Source organism: Haemaphysalis longicornis, unplaced genomic scaffold (assembly GCF_048455015.1).
Source record: "Haemaphysalis longicornis isolate Haplotype H1 unplaced genomic scaffold, Haemaphysalis longicornis Haplotype H1 scaffold_2, whole genome shotgun sequence".
NCBI lineage: Eukaryota > Metazoa > Arthropoda > Arachnida > Ixodida > Ixodidae > Haemaphysalis > Haemaphysalis longicornis.
In genome coordinates this window covers 241360806-241385199 of record NW_027526295.1, presented here as the reverse complement: position 1 = coordinate 241385199, position 24394 = coordinate 241360806, and the positions used below count along the sequence as shown (strand labels likewise).

At 49.9% G+C, this 24394-nt stretch overlaps 1 protein-coding gene across 2 annotated transcripts in view; it reads left to right on the top strand.

The window, feature by feature from the left end:
• LOC144170270 (multiple C2 and transmembrane domain-containing protein 1-like) overlaps positions 1 to 24146 on the top strand; it is a 251515-nt gene extending 227369 nt beyond the window's left edge. For both annotated transcript variants that reach the window (XM_077699955.1, XM_077699956.1), the window contains exons 9-21: positions 2231 to 2432; positions 2515 to 2569; positions 3343 to 3484; positions 4156 to 4258; positions 6225 to 6326; positions 6423 to 6497; positions 6620 to 6739; positions 10098 to 10226; positions 10824 to 10874; positions 12318 to 12424; positions 13586 to 13695; positions 17152 to 17249; positions 18180 to 24146. In XM_077699955.1, coding sequence (XP_077556081.1) covers positions 2231 to 2432; positions 2515 to 2569; positions 3343 to 3484; positions 4156 to 4258; positions 6225 to 6326; positions 6423 to 6497; positions 6620 to 6739; positions 10098 to 10226; positions 10824 to 10874; positions 12318 to 12424; positions 13586 to 13695; positions 17152 to 17249; positions 18180 to 18257 — 1372 coding nt within the window. In that variant the 3' untranslated portion in view covers positions 18258 to 24146. The remainder of the gene's footprint in view (positions 1 to 2230; positions 2433 to 2514; positions 2570 to 3342; positions 3485 to 4155; positions 4259 to 6224; positions 6327 to 6422; positions 6498 to 6619; positions 6740 to 10097; positions 10227 to 10823; positions 10875 to 12317; positions 12425 to 13585; positions 13696 to 17151; positions 17250 to 18179) is intronic.
• The last annotated feature ends 248 nt before the right edge of the window (positions 24147 to 24394 follow it).

The window sequence follows — 24394 nt, the reverse complement described above, 5'->3', positions numbered from 1 at the left end:
TTAGTCGACGCATCGCTTCTGGCCGAGCGCTGTTTTTGACAGTGCGCTTCGCTGCCGGCGGGCCGCTCAGCCCGACCGGAGCGTGAATAGCAGAATCACGTTTAGCTAAGCGATAACCCTATCTCCCTCGACGGGAAATCATTCGCGTCACTGGTCGTGCCCTGTGCGTGTGCAAACCAAGACATCATCCGAAAGGAAAAATAAAAAAAATAAGAAATGATATTTCAGTCACGGAAAGTGCCGTGTTTATTTGCCTGTCTCACCATTTTCATATAATACAGTCGCTGATAAGATATGAAGACCTCGCATATTTTTCATCATGCGCCCCGCGTTGAAATGTTTCTTTCAAATGTTTGATTCGGCGCTTCCGAATGATAATGTTAGGCTGTTTGACCCTAATAGACCGAAAATTCAGAAGGGGGTAAGGAATCAACTATTTTAAGAACGCCCATGTAAATTAACACTGGCAGGTATCACCTGTAGCCACGGCAGGGCTAGGGCAGCGGCAAATCCGCGCGCACCGCTCCTGCCGCTCCTCTACCCCGCCCGTGCTGTGGGTCAACTGGCGAGGGTTGGTCCGAAGCGCCACGAACTAGCGGCGGTGAAAGGTGGGAACTATACCCGAAGCGCATGCCGTATGAAACTGCGCGCCCGCCGCTCCTCCAGCCCGGCCGTGGCCGGGAGCGATGTACGCAGACGGCTGCCGCTTGGGGCGCTGCCGTGCGGGAGTGTGCGCGTTCGTCCGGTCCGAGCAGATCGCGCGGTTACCTCCGAGCTGCGTAGCAGACGGCAGCGGCAGAACTTCCCATTCCCGCTTGCGACGAAAGCGAGCGAAAGCGACGGGCATTCTGTCGCGCGACGAAAATTTGTCCCGACCATTCGACAAAAACGATCGTCGCGCGACAAAGCGACGGAATTCCTGCCGCTTTCACTCGCTTTCGTCGCAAGTGCGAACGGGCCTTTATGCGCAATCTCCGCCCCACATAAAACAAGCTCTTGCTTGTCGCCTGAGCATACGGTTGATATCTGACTACGTTACACTGTGCTTGCCAGTGTATTTAAACGATGTCACTAGGTTTGAAACGTACGCGCTCGGCGTGCAGCTTTGTAAACGCAAGCGGTCTCACATACGCACGCTATTTTGCTGCTAATAGAGTTTTAGTACAGCGTTTGTGGCCTTTGAATACGCTAAACGCTAAATTTTTGCGTCCCGCTACGTAAACACCGCGAGGGGAGTTTGTTTTAGTAGAGCGTCTCATCAGTTTTGCGTAGCGACACACTAATGCATACGGCGCCATCTGTCAAATGTTTTCCGAAATGTCTCGCCGGCTGATCTGCTAGCGGAGTGCCGGAGTGTTTGGACATTTTACGACTATCCAAACAAGTGCAAACAAACGCTTTCCCGTCAGTGTTGAATGCAACACATGGGTGCAGCTTGCCAGAACACGGGTTCTCGCTGATCGAGTGCGGCGTTGGTTTGCTCTGCGCCTTCCCGTTCATCGCCGCTGATAAAGCGATCCGATCCGGCGCGTTTTGTGCACGGGTTCTGTGTCGGTTGAAAATGTCTTTTTTCACATGCCGCCGGTAGTAGGAATTACAACCACCGCAAAATAACACCCGGCACCAGCGGGGCCACATCTGAGACCGCGCTTTTTGGATAAACAGTGCGCGGTGCACCAAAGGGAACGAGCGCACGATTCTCCCCGCGCGGCTGCGAGTTCGCCGCCGATACCAACTGCAGCTACACCGCGAAAGGCACCGTACACCGCGAAGGCACCGTACACCATACACCGTACACCGCGAAAGGGCAAGGCCAGGCCGCACACATGCGGCCAGGTCTTCGTTCGCTTTTCCAGCCTTTAGAGGAGTGTCCATGGTGTCTACAAAGATGAAAAAGCCGAAAGAGCTGGCGCGTAGCAGACGGCAGCCTGTGGGAGCGCAATAGAGAAAGTACGTCACCGCTGAGGAGCGGAGCATCATGGGAGGGGAGGCCAACAGCGAAGAAACAGTTGAAAGGAGGAGGAAATACGGCGCGACGATTATGCGCGGTTTTTGATTTACGATTTCTCAGCTAATACTCATCGCTTTAACAAAATTCTTGCAGGAGGAGATTGCTAATACATTGCTTTATTTGGTTACATGTACATCCATGCATCGGCGGAAGGCATTTCAGGACCCCTTTAAGTGGGATGCGTGTCCCTATAAAGCGAGAGCCCCGCGCCCTGTGCAGATGCTGCATCGACCTGAGCAGCCTGGAGCCCGAGACGACGCACTCTGTGTGGCAGGAGCTGGAGGACGGCGCCGGCTCGCTCTTCCTCCTGCTCACCATCAGCGGCAGTACGCTCGGCTCGTCCAGCTGCGTCTCCGACCTGACCGCCTACGACGCCTCGGGCAACGCCGCCGCGCGCCAGAGAGCGCTGAGGGCGCGATACGTACGTTGCACGAGCATGCATTATGCCGCACTACTATCTTATGCACCAACCCCACTAAGCCGCGCCGACTCGATTCTCGCAGGGCCTGCTGCAGAGCTTCTACGACTGGGACGACGTGGGACACCTGATCGTCAAAGGTGCGCTCCGCTACACCGCTACACGCGCCGATGGCTGGAGCGTCCGCCACCGCTAAGTCTTGTCTCTTACGCGGGAGGCGGGGTGGATTACCTATGACTTATCAGCTGACATACTTTTTACCCTCAAGGTAAAAAGAAAAAATAAGCGAGGAAAGAGAAAGTAAACTCCGTCTCTCATCACTCAGACAACCAGCGAACCATCGCGAGTAGCGCCTGTGGAAAAGGGAAGGCCAGTGTGCAGGCCACGACCGGGTGCAGGCTTGCTGGGCAGCTAGCTATCCGTCTGGATCACGAACACGCAGCCTTTTAGACCCCTCTCCACTTTTCCTCCATTCCCACCCTAAGCGTACTATCACCCATACTTCATCGTGGCCTTACGTATAATTACTGCAGTTCTGTTAGCTTTAGAGGTATTAAACTACCACAATATCCCCTTTTCTTTTCTGCCCACATTTGCTCGAGGAATTTCGCTTGTCTGGCCGAAGTTTGATAAAAACGGCTCACGAAGTAATTTCAATCAACAAGTGACAACCAATCTACAATTTCAGTAGATAAATTCACTAATCTGCACCTTAAGCCAATAATCCAAATCAGCTCTTCCATTCACCTCAACCAATCTACAATTTCAGTAGATAAATTCACTAATCGGCACGTTAAGCCAATAATCCAAATCAGCTCTTCCATTTACCTGTTCGTTTACCTTTTTGTGGCTGGCTATTCATTTGCTCCCTCCTGCGATGCGAGCGGAGTTGCCTGACCGGCGGCGCGCGCAGTGTACAAGGCGCAGGGGCTGGCCTCTGCCGACCTGGGTGGCAAGAGCGACCCGTTCTGCGTGCTCGAGCTGGTCAACTCGCGCCTCCAGACGCACACCGAGTACAAGACGCTGTCGCCCGAGTGGAACAAGATATTCACCTTGTGAGTGCCACCGCCCGTGTACTCTCTCCTCTCGCCTGCTCCCGCGTGTGCAAATTACGAACAGGCGCGGTGATCACTGGGAATAACGATTGTACTGTAACAACGGTTTTGGGGGCAAAGCACACGGTCAATGTGAGTGGTGGCAAAGCAGGTATCATGGGGTGCAGATTTGCTCTGAAAAGTGCACGTTTTGGGGAGACAGCTCTTGAAAACCAGAAACAAATACCGGTGAACAACTTAAGAGATGTATGAACGGGCGCTTTGATGTACTGGCAAGGCGCATGCCCGGGCCTAAGCGGTGACTCGCTGTCGCGGGTCGCTGTGCGTATGTACCCGGCTACGGTTTGGGCTTCAATACGTGGCAGCGAAGCCAGCACCTCAGCAGGCCTATATAGGGGTCTCTTCCGCTAGAAAGTTCCGGAGGTTATTCCGCAGCCTTCTGATTGAGCTTGTTTCAGTATGGTGCAGTGTGCACTTTCATTTTCTGCTTAAAAGCACCAGAAATAATAGAAGGGGACAAGGTTTCAACCTGGGACGCTTGCTTTTTTTTTAGTTCATACACCCCGCAAAGTTTTGAAAAACAAGAAAAAGAAAAACGTGGCGAGACGGCCTTGAAACACTGAATGGTTCCTTTTCTCTCTCTCTCTCTCCCCCTGGGGGCGGCGCGCCAGCAAGGTGAAGGACATCCACTCCGTTCTGGAGCTCACCGTCTTCGACGAGGACCGCGACAAGAAGTGCGAGTTCTTGGGCAAGCTCGCCATCCCCTTGCTCAAGGTGACCGCCGTCCACCTGCCCACCTCCGCCCGAACGTCGTCCGCTTTATGAGCAGATTAGCGCCGCGCCACCGCGGCGTTTTCTTTTTTTAAGTGGGAATTATTTCTCGACAGGGAGTTACCTGAAAAATTCAGCGCCAACCGCGAAGTCTGCGGGGTACTCACGACGGGGAGTAGGAGAACGGGAAGGCAAAGTTTATCCAATGAGGCTTTATCCAATAATTTGACCAGAATGACATCACTCGTCGGCGGCCTTCATTGAGCCGTGGTATAAGGTGCCAAAGTGTAGCTAGAATATTTGATACGCACGAAACGATCTTCGTATCACGCGCTGTATTACACCGTTACGGCTTCACTTACAAAGTTGCTCGTAACCCTGTTGTGCGAAGTTCATCCGCCGTCATTGCGGCCGCACCGCAACGCTGACGCCTGTCCGATCCTGCACCGTCACGTGGGCTTGAATCGCTTATTCCCTGCCGGGCGCGCTTACTGCAGGACATAAGAAAGGCATACTGCGAAATATCACCTCACCAACGCAGAAATATGGTGCAGTCATGCGACGGTTATTTCGAGAAGTCCGTACGAATAGACTGACAGAGCACGAAGTGCTACGTCTGCAAGAGCAGTCACGCGCCATACATGTATTGTGTAGGTGACGGACGAGACTAGGGAGTCTATCTTTCTTACACACTGGCCACCTTGTCTCGTTAATTTTGTCGTATGTTCGTTCAGCGCAGAAACTACGATTACGAAGGTTCCGTGCGTTCTTTCCCTGTGTTCCGCCATGATGTCCGCGAGGCCATAAATTTCAACGCCATAAATGAACGCTGCGTGCTCTGGGGCAAGGCCTATCAGCGTGATGAGGCGTCAAACGTCTATGAAATGCTACGTTTATGCTACGATAGGGCCAGATGTTTACCATCCTTGTCCAAGTAATTTTGTAGATAACGCTAGCGAACGCGAAGAAACTGCTGCGCTCCTTGGGCTCAGACCGCCGAAAGGACAGTCGCTGAAAGTAGACTTAAAAAAGAAAAAAGAAACAAGCTGGCTGTCTAGCGGCAAGAGCGGACGTCGCACAAAAGCGCGCGGGTAGCGCCGGAAAAGAATGCCGAAGCCCCTAAAGCGCTGGAGGCTTTGAGGAATGCCCATTTGTGGTGCCATCTAAACTGTTCTCCGCGAGCGGGGGTCTTTTACGGAACCGCTTGGAAAGCCGGGTCAACCCTCCTGTTTATCTTTTTTCCCTAGTCGAAGTATAATTTTTGATATGCGAGGCACCTTATTTATGCGAGACAAATATTTCTACAGTTTCCTTTCTTTTAAAGCGAAGCTTTGGTGTTCTCACTGATGCGTCTGCAACGCTAAAACGCCCTGCAGGAAAGCCAACTTTCTCTAACGATGATGATGAATGACCGTAGGTGGAGTGAAAGAAAAAAACGCTTGCGGTGACCGGAATCGGACCTGGGTCCCTTGCGTTATGAAGCCGGCGTCTACCCGATTTCTCCATTTCGACATGGTCGAAACGTTTTGGAAAACTGACACGACGAGAAACCTTCGCATTCAACCATCGTCGTCGTTAGACGGAGGGGTGCAGGATTTTCTTAAATTTCAACTTCAGCGAATTTGTAAGCAGTTTGTTCGGTTGCGATGAGTCTGTTTGCGTGCACAACGTAATAATTGACAGCGGTTCGGTTTGCGTTTCGGAAGTGATCATGCTTTTGTCGTTTTCTTGTTGGTTTAGGCGAGCTTCCCAACCGGGTGTCTTGCTTGCCCGGTGGACTCTCCGTATTCGCAAGGAAAAAAAAATGACGTAAATGAAACGTTTCTGTTGTGAACGTTATCAACAGTTTGAGTCGTGCCGCAGCGACTGTCCTCCAAACTGGTCCCGCCGGGCCATGAAGTGTCGTGGACACTCAGTTTTTAATTACTCGGATCCCAGAAGCCCCTAGTGTCGACTTTCTGTGTTCCAGATCAAGAACGGCGAGAAGAAGTGGTACGGGCTGAAGGACCGAAAGCTCAAGACCAGAGTCAAGGGCCAGATCCTTCTCGAGATGTCGGTGGTCTACAACCCCGTGAGTACCGCTAGTGCCGGGAGCAGCGGCAGTGCGTAGTCGGTGTGTCAGGTAAAGGTTGCGCAGTCTTGAGTGGCCCGTGGTGCACGTTTGCAGATCAAGGCCTGCGTGAAGACGTTCAATCCGAAGGAGGCAAAGTTCATGCAGCTGGACCCCAAGTTCAAGCGCATTGTGAGTGTGTGCGTGGGTGGGGCAGTGTTCAGTTCCACCCTCTCTCTTTTCGGGGTACGTGCCGGGATACTGTAGCCGCGCAGGCTCCCACGCACGACTGACGTCGTCGACTGCGCCCGCAGGTGTTCATGCGCAACCTGACGCGTGTGAAGAACATCGTGGTCTTCGTCATCGACATGGGCAAGTTCCTCAACAACTGCTTCCTCTGGGAGTCCGTGCCGAGGTCCCTCCTCGCCTTTGCCGTGAGTGCGCACCGCTGTTTTTGTTCGCGCGCAAATCTTGCATTTGTGTCTCTGTCCGGCGTAGACAGCTTGTTGCGTTCGGGACTCTGAGGGACCTCTGCGGCCATTAACTCGGCGCGCCTGTGCATTCCTGTCGCTTCGGAAAGACATTGGAAGGGGAGCCAAGGCCGAACAGAGACAAGTGATTTGGACCGCCCGCTGTGTGTCCGGTTGGTGTGCGCCCAGACGGAATCGGGGGGACAGCGGGTCGCGGCTTCAGAGGAGACCGAAGGCCGGCTTCTCGGAACCGCGCGGCCGTGGCGGTGCGCGCGACTCGAGACCTCCGGAGGAGTGAGAAACGGGAGAGTCGTATTTGGGCAGCGTTAGAGAACGGCTGTCCATGGAACGCTCACCGGACGACAAAAGGCCTGAGGCCTCCTTCGTCAGGATGTAGCAAAGAATAAACGTCCCTTTCATCGTCACCGGTCCGCAGTCTGGCCTACCTCGCAACAAGCTGCACCGTGCACGCTAGCCAGCCTGCACAAGACTGGGATATCTCCTCATCGCCGCCTTGACAGGCAGCATGCGAATGGGAGGAGGGGTCTTTTTAAGTGCGAATGCACTTCTTAAGCGAGCCTGAAGCGTCCGCCGCCGTCCGCATTCCGCCGCCGTCCGCATAGCAACAGCTGCGGGTGCGCGCTCCTCGTCTTCCTTGGCAACGGGGGGAGATGGGCGCGCGCTGCCTGGCCGCTGACATGGCACATACCCACGTGGGGGATTGGCCAGGAATCTCCTCGTCTTCCTTGGCAACGGGGGTAGATGGGCGCGCGCTGCCTGGCCGCTGACATGGCACATACCCACGTGGGGGATTGGCCAGGAATCGGGCGTGAGAAGGGCTAATGCACCCGCTTAAAGGAGTACTGACACGAAATTTCAAAGCTGAGATCCGCTCTAGCAATCAAGTACAACTGTGAATAAATGCATCTTTCTTTCTTTGTAGTTGTGTGTGTGTGTGTGTGATCTCTCTTTCGCGAACATTACCGAACCGCGCAAATTCAACTCTTGCATTCGCACTTTCACATTCTTCCCCTCGGGGAAATGCGGGGAATTTTGTTTCTACATCACCGAGGAAACGGCGTAGCCGGAAGTTCTTTTTGGTTGCCGTAAAACGTGCCATGCGCTTCTGGCACTGAATTTCTCGCGTTCGCCGCCGCGAAAGGTGGGACGTATCTTAGAGCCAACGGAACAGCTTCCGTTCACAATTTCTTGCCTCCTGATTTCCTGGTGAAGTTGGAAACACTAATCACCCCTCTGGTGAGCTGTCCGCTGTCCCAGGTAAGCTGCGGCTGCGGTAAGTTCCCTTCGTGCATCGTCGTCGCTCATATATAGTGACGCGGCGAGGCGTACCTAGGCGTTTTCATCCAGGATAGTAGTAGCGACATACGCGCTATCGCTATATATATATATATATATATATATAGTTAGGAAATGAGGGGCTTGTTGAGGAAATACAGAAAGATAGGTTGGCAGTCTACAACGCCAAAGGAGGCATAAAGGTGTGGTTAGGCTCTTTTTTTTACTACGGTTAATGAAGTTAACATTTTTTAAATATAAGGAAGAAAGAAAGAAAAACTCGCGCCCAGAGTGGGGACCGAACCCATGCCTTTCGATTAGATCTCGAATGCCTTACCAATTCTGCTATCTTGGCGACTGTGTCCTCCTTCACTTTCTGGGGTATTTATATTTACTAGAACTGTATCTAACGCTTGAGGGTGGTAGCCAGCGCCACTCTGACCACGCGGGGAGAAGGGGATCTTCTTTTTCAACCCCCGGGGCGTGACTCGAATGTCTACAGCCTGTCATGAGCGGGTTACTGGCGGGAAGCCCTCTTATGCTTCCTTGGCATCAAGGCTGCCAGAACAGAGACTCTCGCTAGGATTTCGCAGAATAATATAGTTAGGAAATGAGGGGCTCGTCGAGCATAAGAGGGCTTCCCGCCAGTAACCCGCTCATGACAGGCTGTAGACATTCGAGTCACGCCTCGGGGGTTGAAAAGAAGGTCCCCTTCTCCCTGTGTAGTCAGAGTGGCGCTAGATACCACCCTCAACCGTTAGATACAGTTTTAGTAAATATAAATACCCCAGAAAGTGAAGGAGGACACAGTCGGCAAGATAGCAGAATTGGTAAGGCATTCGAGATCTAATCGAAAGGCGTGGGTTCGGTCCCCACTCTGGGCGTGTGTTTTTCTTTCTTTCTTTTTTTCTTCCTTATATTTAAAAAATGTTAACTTCATTAACCGTAGTAAAAACAAGAGCCTAACAACACCCCTATGCCTCCTTTGGCGTTGTAGACTGCCAACCTATCTTTCTGTATATATATATATATATATATATATATATATATATATATATAAGTTACAATGGCATTTAAAAATAGGGCTCATATACAGGCTGATGAGACGAGCCCTATCAGCACGCTGGTGTTTGCACTCTGAAGTACGGCACTTCATACCCGCAGGGACAAGGCAACTTCGTTGAGCGTCAGTCGCGATCCGCAACGGCGATTTCTGGAGATAAGGGGTATTGTTATTGTGCACACAGCATACAGCGACGAATTTCTCAGTAAAAAACTAAACCAAAAGCGAACACCTCGCTTCGCAATTATTATTACCGATATCAGCTTATACTGTTTCACTGTCTCCCTGCGTGGTTCAGTATTACTATCGACTGCCACGTTCAGGTAGCTAGTGTGCACCTAACAAAACATATCTCGAGGACCCGGGCACATTACCCTGATGCATGGTGTTTGCGGCGGTCTCCAACGCAATCTATTAATTTTACCATCGGTACTGAGATTAGTTGGATAGAACACTCGTTACGCCCAAAAAATAGAATATGCAGCCGCTATATCCGATTTTAATCAAAACTACTTCATCCAATCCATCCAGTAACTTCATCCAATGACGCGATGTTGCCGTGTCAATGCAACATCGTGTAGTTAAAAGGACCGCGCTCTTGTGTTCGACAAATTGATAAGGACGGCTGCCGTATGTCTTCTAAATAACGGGTCGACCGCTTAAATGCGAGCGCCCTACAACGCTGAAAGAGCAGGAGCTCAACGGTTGCCCAAGCCATATCCTGACGTGCGGGCTGTCTTAATACCATTCGCATAAGCATCGCATAGATAATCCGCCCAATTACTTGTGTAAGATTAGACGCTAAAATCTCAGTGTTACTTTCGCCGTCGCTCCGAAGCGGAATTAAGTACCTTTCATCACTTTCACTGCGCACGCATTGGGAGCTTTTCGTCAGAAATGCATTTACGTTCGTGCATTTACGTTCACGTGGCTCCCCCCTCTCTCTGCCCTCCTGCGGCGCAGTCGTTCATGGTGATCACGTACACGGCCGAGCTGTACATGCTTCCGCTGGTGCTGCTGCTGGTGTTCTTCAAGAACCTGCTGGTGCTCACCGTCGCCGGCCTACAGGGCGCCGGCAGGGAGGAAGAGGACGTGAGCACTGCCCTTCCTTCTCCTCTTCTGCGCACGCGTGGACGCCTTCTTGCAACTTTGTCTTTTACGGCCGCGCTCCTCAGACGGTTGTACTAAGCACCTCGGCACTTTTGTCAGGCTTTTCACATCGTGCTAAATGGGCAGCTGTGGGTACGAGCTACTCAAGCCTCACACGGTGGACATATTGCAATCTCCCTGGCTTCTCCCTGGCCCCACGCACTCCGCTGAACACAGAATAAATAGCGAAGCCTGCCGATGACGTCCTTGTCTCTTAAGCCCGCGCATAACCTGCTGTGGCTAACGTCGGCGCCACCACGTAACCAAGGGCCGCGCGTGTACCGAGTTTAGGCCGCTTGCAATGACAATAAGGCAGGCATGCAAAGATTCGGACCGACAGTATCCAAAAAGTCAATTCTATCGGATATTGCACTCACAATCTACAGGAAGGCAACAAAACGAGACCACATTCTATAGGATCCTCTTCCATCAAGGCAGCGTGCTTCTCATTTGCTTTGCCTGCGCGTGCGTGCTTTGTGCCTCTCCTAAGCGCGTGACTGACTGGCGTCTTTTTGCATTGCTCAACTCCAAACCTGCCAGTTCAACGACGAGGATGAGGATGACGAAGAGGACGAGAAGGACTCAAAAACAGTTGAGCTTGCTTTTTATATCTGCGCTTGCTTACTGCTTTTCTTTTCCTTGTTTTAAAGCTTTTTTTTTGCGTTTTCTCAGAGACTCTGGACTAAACTCCAGCCTGTGACTGCCTCTGGCTTTTCTTTTTTTGTATGTGTGTGTGCGTGTGTCCGTCTGGTGGATTTTCTTTCGTCTCTCCTTTTCTTATTTGTATTATTCATGTTAGCATATAACCCTCATCACATGTTTACTAACCATCTGAAGTAGCAAGCCCAGTATTATGCAGGGCTGACCTCTTCGGTCTCATTAAAGAATCTCTCTCTCTCTCTCTCTCTCTCTCTCTCTCTCTCTCTCTCTCTCTCTCTCTCTCTCTCTCTCTCTTACTTGGAGAAATACGTTGGGGACAGGTCGGAACCGCAGTTCGTCGCCTTATGTGGGACAAATTTTCACGCAAAATTAAACTAGCGCTGAGATGTAGGCGCACATGACGCACTCATGATAAAGGGAGGCGCCAAATTATCGCCGTCTAATTATTTAACAAATTAACCGGGAATTCTCATTATTCTCATTCACTCGTTAGGAGGGCGTGCATTCAGTACACAATGTGTGCGTGTGTGTGTGTGTGTGCGTGTGTGCGTGCGTGCGTGCGTGTGCGTGCGTGCGTGCGTGCGTGCGTGCGTGCGTGCGTGCGTGCGTGCGTGCGTGCGCAATAACGGACGTGAAAATTTTCAGAACTGAAGTGATTACGGTATTTTTACATTTACACTATTTGTATACTTTTATGCTAATTTTACGTTTTAAATAATTACTGTAACATAACTCTTTTCACGCGGCAATTTTGCGGAAAGATTATAGTTCGGAAGTGGTAGACTGTGGAAAGAAACCCCTGCAGCGGCGCGCTTAGCGTTCGCTGTACGTTTGCATAGAATATTTTTGGGCATTTAAAGAGAACGCGCAAATTTCAAACGACCTACCAGCTTCGCGCGACTCAGGCGCTGTCGCACTGAACATCGTTGGGATGCGTCATACACGCGCGAAAGGACGCGTGTGGCCACATTTCGCCGCGCGCCTGCGCTTATTTACATCTCATTATTTTTCGATACTTTGGTGTTTCGGCATAAATTTTCTCTCTGTCAAGGCATTCTCGCAATAACTTCGGTGCTGGGTATATTTTTCTGGACGCCCTACAATTGTTAATAGAAACATTCTAATAAATTCACTCCTTGTTGGCTGTTCAGTTATGTTATACTTTTTAATATTATCTTCATGAGCCTCGAAATAAACGAATGTTTACCACCGAGCTTTCCTGTGGAGGGGCTTTCTACCTGATTCCAGCGGGAATTGCGCTGATGGTGCCTTTTTTTCTTCCACCCCGCCCCGTGTACGTGATCGGCGTATCTGATGCGGCTCTCGCGTCTCACCCGGTCGCCCTCTTTTTTTCCCGGCGGACGCGACCCCCAGGAAGAGAAGAAGAGCCTGAAGGAGCGTCTGCAGGCCGTCCAAGAAGCTACGGCCACCGTGCAGAACGTCCTCGGAGAAGTGGCCTCGCTCGGCGAGCGAATAAACAAGTGAGCCGCCGCTCCCTGAGCTGACTCCTCTTCCAAACGGGCAGCGACGAGCGGAGTGATTTTATCACCATCATTCTCTCTCTTATCCTCCCGGAGAAAAGTAAAATATGTTAGAAAGGTAACTGTCAGCCTACTTGCAAGAGGAGGCACTGACGTTTGTCCTCGGGTCACATACTTACCCGAAAAAGCGCGCGAAGGGGTATTTGCCGGCGTCAGAGAGGGAGGGCGGTCATCTTACTGTGCACTGGTCGGCAGTGAAACGGAATTACCGGTCCTGTTCTTCGGCCGCTGGGCAACGACCGGGTGCGGTGGGGTTTGCAGTGCGATAACACTCGGCAGGAGACAGAAGTCAGAGCAAGTACAGCTTCCTCTCGGCCTCCGCGTCCTGCCACGGAGCTTCCTTTCTCCGTGGCAGGACGTGTGATACATTTACAGAACGTTCGTATAGCCGGACGTAGCGGACCACTGGCGTAGTAGTAGTGCGGTACTTTAGTTAACAGAATAGTGAATGGGGTTCTTTAGTCCGGAAGCCCAAGTGGTGACTTGGCGATTTCTGCCCTATAGACCAGGAGTTCCTGGTCCTGTTCGCCCGCAGCTCGGCAAGAGGAGGAAAGAGGTTGAGGGGCTGTGTTGCGAGCATACCCGACGACGGTATGGGTATAATGGTCCGCTTGCGCGTCGTTCCTAGTGTTATTCTTGTCCAACGAAATCCTTACATCAAAGTTTCAAAACAGGCAAATTGTTTTGCCGCCAGTAGCGTTGCAATACGTCGTCAAGTGAAAAGGGAAAGTTCCATGACCTCATGGAAGATTCGGTGAGACGCTTGATTTCAACTGGTCGAGAGGCCGCGAAGAGTGTTAGGAGGTGGGGCAGAGGTTAACCAACCCGCTGTCGGCGGCGATGCCTGCCATATCAGCGACATCAGTCACGCTCTTCTTTTTTTCTCTCTTTCTCATTGTTTGGTTACTATTTGGCATGAAATGGTTGTTGTTCTTGTTATTAACCGCAAATTTGTTGGTGATAAATGTACAGGTGTAACCGGAAAACATATCTACTTGGCGAGGATGCAGAGAGGCATGCGGTTGAAATATTGATGGAGAATCGGGTATTGCCCCAGAAGAGTGCATAACATACATCGCTCCTTTCTCCCGCCCCGTGCAGCACGTTCAACTTCAGCGTCCCCCAGCTGTCGTGGCTGGCCGTCATCGCGCTGCTGCTGGTCACCCTCATCCTCTACTACGTGCCCATCCGCTACGTACTCATGGCCTGGGGTGAGTGGCGCAAACTGTTACAGGACCAGGCCTACGAGTACGATCGTGTCGAGGTAGCGTGGCCGCTGAGCGGCTTGCGGGAGGGTTGCCACCGTTGCGACGACGAAAAAGCAAAGGCCAAACGTGACTGTTCAATACATGGCGACTAGAAAAAAAAAAAAAAAAAACGATGGTGCAGTAGAACACCGACGTGGAAAACATGACCACTTGATGATGATGATGCTTTGTGGCTTCGCTTTGTAACGGGGCGGCGTTGCACAGTGACCTTAGTCGTAACGCCACTGTATAATCACCTCGCAAAAAAAACAGATTTTTGTGCTATAGTCTGACTCCTTTGTTCGCATGTCTTCCCAGATTATTCCCTACTCATTTCCCACCAACATTCTAACCTTCTCTAACGGGCAGAGTAGAGCTGTCTAGCTCTGTCCCAAACGCACTGGCTCGGTTTACCGACAAGGATGCCAGGTTCTCGCAGAGCAACCCTCCAAATTTGTGAGCCAGATAGCCCAAAAGTAGCTCAATGTCGACCAACAGAAGTAGCCCAAATAACAACTCAGAAAAGTTATCACAATTGATTTCAAATGTTTATTCGGATGTCTGCTGCGGAGTCATTTAGATATATTTACAGAATGAGTTCAAATTATATAACAAAACATCACTAGTTTGGAGCCCAAACAGCTGCGCTTGAGTGCCTTGCGGTGGGAATGAACCGCTACAAAAAGATCACGGCCGGTGTGAAGTCTTTACAACACTTGCCGTTTCTCGTTACTTCAGACTTTACATGCACAATGTTCTCCAACGTATCTAGGGACATCGTGTTCCGCAAGTCAGTTTTCTTTAGAGTTAATTGCCTAAAGCTCGTTCAACCGCAGCATTTCGAACTGGCTGCGTGAAATGGGTAATGATGACAGCAACGTTTTTGGCACACAGGACATTCTTCCAATAACTGGTGACGGAGTTGTAATGGAGGTCATCAAGCCTACATTGCAGCAAGCAATATTCTGACTCCTTTGCACCCGCCGCAGTGGCTCAGTGGCTAAGGCGTTGCGCTGATGAGCACGAGGACGCGGGTTCGATACCCGGCCGTGGCGGCCGCTTTTCTGATGGAGGCGAAAAGCAAAAACGCCCGTGTGTACGAGATTTCGGCGCACGTTAAAGATCCCCAGATGGTCAAAATTAATCCGGTGCCCTCCACTACGGCGCGCCTCATAGCCTGTGTGGCGTCGGCGCGTTAATCCTCATAATCAATTAAATGAATGACTTCATTGCAGAAAAATATTTGATGGCGGGATGAACTTCCCGAAAGCCTTGAACAGAGCATCGAAAATTACTTTACTTAATTGTTGCAATGCAAGAGGTGGAGTTCGCCTAACAATTTCAGATGAGATGTAATGCTCTTCAAGGTGCTTTTCACCATGCGACCATAAATGAACGGCACTGTTCAAGAATGATAGTCTTCTACTCGCTAGGGAAAGACTTTTTTTATGGCGTCACGGGAAACACCTTCCCAGTTGGCAGGCGCGAACATGCATTAAATCGCTCTCCTAATCCGACTCTCCCAATGCCCACAAAATAGCCAAATAGGTAGCCAAGCAACAATTTTTCCCGCCAAGCCAAAAAGCAAGTAGCCCAATCTGGCTGTTTATAGCCCGACGCGGTAGCTCTGCTCACCGGGGTCAAGCTTTTATATTCTTCCCTCCAAAGGTCAGGCAGGCTCGAAAAAATTTTAAAAGAGTGCAATGGACGAAACACAGTAGACTGGACGAGCGCTCGTTCTGTCCACGGTGCTTCTTTGTCCTCGTCATTGCGCTCTTTTTAGTTTTTTGAAGCCATGAACCAACTCGCCCAACAAAGCATTTTATTAAGTCAGGCAGGCCTCGAGAAGTTCAAAGAACAAAGTCAAGCACCAACAAGCAAAACGCTCTCACTGAGTTAGAGTGGCGACGAGTTATGTACGCCAACAGCCGCCGCATCGAGCCCGCGCATGCGCAAGGCTGCGTTGCAATCTCGAGGTCGCCTGCGTGGAGGGGCATGTACGGACCTTCATGGTTCTTTGGGTTCGGATGCTTTGCCGCAGATCACTGAGCCTCCGCGAGAAAGTCCAATGGCGAGTCTCGTTCGGCGTTGTTGAAACATGAGCGCCGTTTCAACACGAGCGCCGTTTCAACCCCCCCCCCCCACACACACAAACACACACACACACGCACACGCGCACGCGCACGCGCGCACGCTCACAGTTGATTCATAACAACGGCCTAAAGCGCAGCAGGTTCTCGGGCCGTTCGTTCTTCATTGAATAAATCGAGGTTATGGTTTAGTGCAGGACTCCACATTAAATTAGGTAACATGTGCCTTGTTAGCTCACACTCAACGTACAAACAGCCACTTTTGTACTTTACTTCAATTCTAAATGCATCTGCATGGCCTGGAACACGAGCCACTACCTCAGGCCCAGAACGCCGTTGTCACAAACAGCCATTGTGGGAGGGATTTTCAGTCACCCGGCTCTGGCCTTCTGATTAGCCGATAAGAGCCAAAATGAAAAGAAAACTTAGGTATTGCAAGTTTAGTCGATCCCATACTCTGCAAAAAAGAAAGAGAGAATAAAAATTCCACAGCAAGTTCTAAAAAAAACTGTAGTGTATTCCTCTGTCATAGGAAACGGTAAAACACGAAAGTGAAATGTGCAGCGAAATCTGCAGCTGAGCATGATTTCCGGGTTGGCAGCTGTCTTGTGGGTGTGCTTGGTCAGCGAGGTACTGCTGGCGGGGTCGCTTCGGCAAAGGTGTACTGGAGTCATTCTCGTGACGGATATGACGTCAGTGAAATCTTGGGGTATACCGGCATAAAACACCCTCGTGTTAAAACTAAAAACTCAGAAACGAACAGCCCCAAGTATAACGTACTCTTTTGTACTAAAGGTTGCTTCCCCGCAAGATGACCCCATGTGCAGGGGTGCACCCTTTACAGGACGCTTGCTTCGTTGTACTGGCGTCACTTCCGTGACGGATATGACGTAAGTGAAACCGTCGTGAATCCCGGAATAAAACTTTTTCGGGTTAAAAAAGAAGTAGCGAAGTTTGCGTTTTGATTTTTATCATATCAGGCCGAGAGGTTTTGTGACCCCAGAGGCCTAAAGTTATCGCCTTCACAGGTGCAGGTACCGAGCTACGTTTTGGGTTTAACCCCAACGTCTTGTACGACTACAAATTTTTGGCGCTCCCCGCTCAAACAGTGCCTAATGCAATGGCCTTTTTTTTCAAGCGCCACGTGGGAGAACAGCGACAGCTGTCCAAGTGCCAAAGTATGCGCCTATTTCATCACACACGAGAGGAAATGAGGTGTCGCGTATCTTTTCTTACGCTACAAAAACGTACTTCGGTCAAGCTCAATTCCCGCTCAGCTGTTCGAGTTCAGATTCATAAATGTCGCGGTCGTGCCTCTTCCTCGGCGCAGGTGTGAACAAATTCACCAAGAAGCTTCGCAGCCCCGACGTGATTCCGAACAACGAAGTGATGGACTTCCTCAGCCGAGTGCCCGACAACGAAGAAAAGGTACGCAAGGGGAAAGCTTGATTCCGCGGTGGGGAACCGCACTTCCCCAGCTGTCACTCGTAATTATTTTCCGACCCACTCCGTCATGTAAACAGCTCATTGTTTTCCCACTTCGATTTCGCTCTGTTTGTTTACTGGGTTTTTGCTTTGGTGCACTATTTTCTGCCGTTAATGGTCACTGAACTTCCCGAGCTTCAGTTTACGTTAACTTCCCGCACCGTCGTGACGACTAAAGCATTGTGCATTTGAGCGCGACGATGCGGGTTTGATTCTCGGCCGCAGCGGTTGTATTTTTGTGTGTATTTAAATTTTACGTTATTTTCCCGCATCAGTCGTGACGGATAAAGCATTGTGCATTTGAGCATGACGAAACGGGTTCGGTTCTCAGCCGTACCGGCTGTTCTTAATGTATTGTTTTCAAATGAAGGCGCAAAATAAAACGCCGGTGTATTGTGCGAGCTTTCGCCGCACGTTAAGTTCCCCGAGTAAGTCACATCATTCCTTGATTATCAACTGTATTTTTTTGTCTCTTTGTACGCTTTTTTGAGCGTTTAGTCATCGCTGGGATCCTTGACGAGGATTCTCGTCGTACGCCTCTAATCTAGTTGGCTTAAAGCAGCTTTTATACTTGCAGGGAATACGTAGTTGGAAATCCTGCGTAGCGCCCTTGATACACAATCTGGTACGCCCGGGCATTTCTTGTTTTCCGCCTCCCTGAGACGGGAATCGGACCCGCCATATCGTGTTTAGCACAGCACAGCGCTTTAGCCACCGCGGCGGTTAGAGAAGTCCTGTTTGTAATTGCTCAAGCACTGCGCACTCATTTCACACAGAAGGGTGCTAGGGCCCACCATTTTATTTTCTTTTTCTTGTGGTTAGTCGCTACGGGAGGGGAACCGTTCCCCTGATAACGATGAGGGGACCGCGCAGGTGATGTACCGCGAGCTGCGGCCGGCGCCCAGCGCGGCCGTGGAGGCGGAGCGCAAGAAGCGCAAGAAGATCAGCTGATCGTGGGCGGCCCGCCGCCAGGGCTGCTCGCTCAACGTGTTCCGCCTGAAGGACAACGAATCTCCCTTCTTCCGCCGCCGCTTCCTGCCGGTGGTGCGCTGGCCCTTCGGCCTGCCTTCCAGGTGACCTCCTCCACCCTCCCGTCGTCCCTGCTCGCCGGGATGCAAGAACTGCCGCGGGCAACGAGCCACGACGACGACTCCACGGTGCCTCTCCCGCGCGTCCCTGACTGACTGCCCGTGGCGTGTATACCCGTCGCCCCTCTATTTGTCATTGTTTTTTTCTTTCTCCGTCATCTGTGTCGTGATGGTCGCTGTTCCTGCCACTCTGCTTGCGCCGGAAAAGCTCTCGACGAGCGGACGGATCTGTCCGTCATGCGAACGGCGCAAGACGAAGGGATTGCTCCTCACTGGAGGACTGGTTGTGCTTAGTTTTAGACGTGAACGTGACTTTCCTAGGAATAAGCTTGTTGAAAGGGGGATAGGAGAAATCACTGTAGTATCCAGTTTTTCTTGTCTAGTCGTAATGTTCCTTCCGGAGGCTGCTGGTCTTTAAATTCGCTCTCCCGGAGGATAATCATAATTGTTTCACGGCCACGGTGATGTGTAACCCACCCTTCTTGCGCAGCCGGTATAGCCCAGAAAGCAGTTTGAACTGGAATGCTAGGCGTCTCGGAAAATCCGGTCTTTTGGGCAGATCTCCGGCTCATTGATGACGGTGGGTGCTCTGTACCCTCGAACTGCCAACGAATCCTAAGAAGGAAACGTGAGAGGAGCATCGTAAACTTGACTTGCCTCGCAACTTTTCTTAAATATGCTGCTGTAAGCTGATCGCTTGCCTTCTGCTTACAACGTTACAAGTGCTCGTGTGAAACAAACTTATGCTCGCTGTTACTGCAATAGCAGCATGAGAATTGTGGTCAAACCGGAGTACCAGATCGTCATATATGTGTAAAAAGCAGGCTTTCTATCACGTTGCGAGATCCAAATATGGCGCCGAATGATGATACGCACACGCCATGTTGTGATTCTTATAATGAACAAATTTATCCCTTGGGTCGTTCGTCAAACAGGCATTGTTAATCTCGTGGCGCTGCGAAAGAATATGTTGTTGACTTTTTTGGGAAAGTTGGTAGTTTGCTAAAGAAGATAAAACAGCAGGAAAAGTTGAAATAGGCTTGCCCAAACACACAGGGCAAGAGCATCCTATGCATTTTTGCAAGTCTGCGTCAACTTTCAGCTCTGTTATGTTCTTTTTTACTCTAACACTGCTGGCAAATTGCAGAGCCGGATGCTTCTTCTGTGATGGATATGCGGTGCAAGAAATGTCTTGCGCACGATGGATTGTGCCGTTTTACGAATCTATTGGTGAGATACCATGGTGCTGTTTAGATGTTCAGTTGTCAGCTCGATACAATCGTAGTGCTTGTTGGCCACCTGCGACAATGAGTAAGCCTTTATAACCTTTGGTCAGGTATGTACTGTCCTTGATGGGCAAAGACCGCTTCAAGAACTCCAAACATACTTGGCTTTTTCATGGGTACATTTTTCGAGTGTAGTGACAGCGTGTATCTCTGTGTCAAAAGACTGCTGACTGTAGGAACAGCTTCGCAAACAGGTGTAATTGAAGTTTTACTTGTGTGGAGATGTGTACATAGTCAAGATTTGAATGGCTTGTGTACTTTTGCCTCATCATGCATTGCCACATGAGGCACCTGTTGCTTCAAAGACAGGCTGCAACGAGTCACGATCGATGTATGGTTGTGCGCGAGATCACACCTTGTTCGATGGGAACACACACGTGTGCAAATAATCATTCCATAAGCTCGTGCCGGTGTTCTCTGTTTGTGTAAACGCTACGTACGCAATAACGCTAGCCAAACCATGTGTGGAAAGAACTTTCACTTGTGAGCACTGGCAAACGTCTGTACATAGTAATTATACCTGCCACGCATTCACGGTGCCAAATACGTTTCTGCACTTGTTTATACCGTATCACTATGCCGCCTGTCTGCCGTGAAAACTTCTTTTACTTGCTTCATTTTAAGCTGTTGTGAATCCTCACTGTGTGGTGGTGGCTGCATCTTCAGCGAAGTGTGTCAAAAGTGGTTTTTTTCTTCACCACATTTGCAGAGGGAAGAAATCAAGAACTCACAAGGGTGTAGGTGATACGAAAAATATCTGCGTGTGCTTCTTTATCACGTTGGTTGCTTTCCTTTTCTGTTTTGTCACTGGCAGCGTCATCGTGATAAGCTCAGGGGCTGATATACGTTTTTTTTTTTCTTTCCATATTTGAAACGCACGTTATCATAGTACGGACACTGTACCGCCACGTTCAACCTTATCTGTGTGCGTTTACGCATAGGCACATACTTTTTGCGCAAAGAATGGAGGTAATCAATGCAGCAAGTGTCAGAACTGAAGACTAACTGTGGTCCGACAAAAATCTCCACGAAAATGCACTTGCCGTGTTCGGACTGAGTGCCACGATCTTTTCATCTTGAACTTGTGCGCCCAAGATGAAAACAAATTTCGTATGAACTGTTTCAATGTTGTGCTTCGCTGTCACCGCCACGATGGGCTTTTTCGACATATTCATCTAGTATAATGTTTTGTGGGGGGTTATACCTCACCGCCACTCTGTGGTGGGAAAAACAAGAGAGCCCAGGGTGCTGCCCTTTTAAATCCTATTGTCGCTAGTACTTCATATAAAACAACGATGGGCAGGAATGATGATGTAACACTTTAGTGGAATGAGATGCCCAGTTACTTCGCAATTCCATTTCGGGGTCCTTGTACATCTCAGCGCTTGAGTACAACGTCGCTTCTGTTAGGGAACCGGGTAGGTTCGCGTCAGATCATGTCAAAAGGTCATGTTTCGAGCAGCCGACGGGCATTGCATTAGTGTGTTCATTTTCTGCACTAATTTCGATTTTTTTACGTGGGTCGGATTTCGCTTTGATTTGCTGAATGAAATCAGCACATTGTTGGGTAACGTAACATATATGTGGTCTCTTTTAAACGGGCAAAAATATGTTTGCTCTGCAGAAACATAGAGGTTCTTTAACGCTTTCACACGACTGTTCTCGTGAGTGAACCATGCTTGAGCTGTATATGCACATATGTGACAACTACATTCTACTGCAATACTTTTTTGCCACCAACCACCAAAGGAACACCTCATCCTTAACATGACGTTTTCTTCATCATGCACGACAGGAAAAGAAGTATCTTTCCATGGACACATGCATAGGTTGAACGTGGCGATGGCTGTTTCCGCAGTTTGTTTTCTTATTGTCTGCCTTGACTTTTTGTTGTTGTTTAGCAAGCCCATGACATTTCCTTTCTGCAGCCACCCTACTATCATTTAACGCCTTGTTAAAAGTAGCTGGCGGCTGCTTTCGTTGTTTTTACGGCTAGAACAGCATCGCCGTGACTTTCCCTCGCAGGAAAGTGGTGCGTATCTGCAGAAATCTAGTCAGCAATCATCTGTAATGACAGTTGGGACTGATTCGTCTCGCCGGCAAACTCCGTGCCACGGACGCCATTAGTTTGTACGTGGATAAACGTCATAAGAAGCATCTAGTCAAGAACTATGGCAAGGTCTCACTACCAGCCTTCACTTGCCACCATACCTCAGCGAGATTCACTCTCGTGTGTAGTACAGTCTTTATAAAAGCCTGCTGTCAAGTGAGCTTCGGGGATGCGTGGCGCCTGTTTGTGAGGACGTAATCTCAGCGCTATATATAACTGATGAAGCAGCAAATCATGACTCAAAATTCTGCAGAGGTATCATTTGGAGGAGAACTCTTCCCAATCACTTCAAGCCAAGCGTTCTTTCTGGGACCTCCAGCATGCTTCACGCGTTCGCGGCTGCTCGCTGTACGCAAGTGATGTCAATCTATGGGAGGTGCCTGTGAATACTGTGCATATGTGTGAATACAATGTGGTGCCATGTTTGACTCCGCACATGGGGCTCATTTTGTACTTAAGACAGCTCGGAACCATCGCTTCCATGTCTCTCTCTCCATTTTCCCGAGACGAGCCTGTTCAATCGTTCGCCCCTTCAATGTTTACCTGTTCAGCAGACGTTCGTGCTGCTGAATTCGATCGAACGTTCGTGCCTTTTTTTACTATGCGTACATACATCTTATGCCAGCTTGCGAATGCGTGTCGACAGGCATGCGATGGAACGGGAATGCCTGAACTGCATACTTGTGAAGCGGTGCCAACCGAATTTGCCAGAGCAGCTGTTGTCTCAAAACGGTCAGGCACATTCCCAAATAGTACAGACCTCGCCTTGAATTCAGGCTACGTACATAGACGTTTCTGTTGGCGAAAATTACCCAGATTCGGCAATTACTACATGCTGGAGTCTTTTAGCGCGACCGTTCGCATTAGAGGTCGCGTAAGTGTAAGTTTTCACCTACTAAAGGGGCTTTGCAGCCTGCTTTTCGCGCTTTGATCACCGACCATGAGTAGGCAGAACTTGTCCCAATAGGACCAGCACTTCGTCGCTTGGCTGCACTGCGGAGTGACGTAATAGGTGCCGAACCTTTCCTACATGCCGAAAAAATGCCCAAACGTTCTGCTGATCTGAAAGCTGTCCAGTCGAAACTTTTCTTATTACGGCGAATGGCAATGATGGGACACGTCGCGGGGCATTAACAAGGAATCCTGATATGCTGCCGCCATTAAACTTATTCAGCAAAGCCTAGAAACGATCTGCAGGAATTGAAGATGCACAATAGATGGCGGCCTGTATGTATATTGGATCTCTGCGGCCTTGCCCCGTTCAGAAGAGTCACTTCTTTCCTTCCTTTCCGTGCAAAACCTTGTACGCTCATTAAGCCATAGTTTTTAATTTAAAAACAGGGTAGTACCCAAATTCCGTATCAGCAGGAACTGGTTAAGCCGTGATAGTTTTGTAAGTACTACTACTTCATCCCTGTCCTGGGCATGGTGGTGTTCTGCTTATTTCAAAGCCTGCCAAATATCTTTCGGGCTTGCAACTGTGCACCCGAGATACGGTCGTGCCAACTCTAGCCAAAATAGTCACCGAGAAATGCCGCAGCGAAATTGACGCGTCCGTGTCCGCATTTTGTTAAAAATGAGTCTAAGGACGCAAAGCGGCGGATCTATATGACGTAGGAGCACTTCGCAAAGTTATTACAAAGACCTCCCGAATGCTTTTATTCGTGGCGAAAGCCGCATTTTTCAGTTAGCTTGAGTGCACCTGCCATTTGTTCTGTACTTAATGGAAAAGTGCGTACGGCACGTGATATATGTCTGAAATTTGTATTCCCGCATGCTCGGAAGTCTGTTCCACCAAAGCCCTTCATCTCAAATAACCACCCGGCCTGCTGACATGCTAACGAAATTGTCCTGTCGACACAGAATGCACGAGCTGCTGCTACATCGTGTAGATAATCACGTGTGACACGCCTGTTCTCAGCAGTTCCGGGAAATCATATGAGCGTCCCTGCATACGTGCATGGCAAGCTCTGGCGACGGGATGCAACTTTGTGCATACGATTGTTTTTTGCTCACACTCAAAGCAATGATGTGTGTTGTTATTTCGATGCGTATGCCTGTACATAAACGTCTTGCTGTTTTACATATCATTCTACTTGTGTGTTATGGCCACCGCAGTGGCATAGGTTTGAAGAGATTATCTGCATAGCGCTTATTTTTGTTATTTGACGACACTTTCGCCATCAGTGAGCCGTTCGCGAAGCTTTGTGTCGATCAGGCGCATGATCAAGCGCACGCGGTTCACCAAACTTCTCGGTGCCGTTATAGAATACGGCCAATGTTCTTCAGGCGAGAGCCGCGCGTTCACATGATAACTTGACATTCCACATGTTGAAATAAACGTTTTGCATTGGAATTGCCAGTTGTGAACTCTTTTACAGTGGTGACTTTTTACAGCATGGTAAAGAGCAGTGCACTGGACGAACGGATTTTCATCACCGAAAAAGGAGTGAGAGACTGGAGGGGAAAAAACCATGATCTTGGGTATGAGTGAGTTTGACCCGAGAGAGTTTGAGCCAGACTGAGCCTGAGTGCGCCTGAGCCCAAGTGATCCCGACTGAGTTTGAGTACGCCTGAGCACAAGTGAGTGAGTCCAAGTGATAC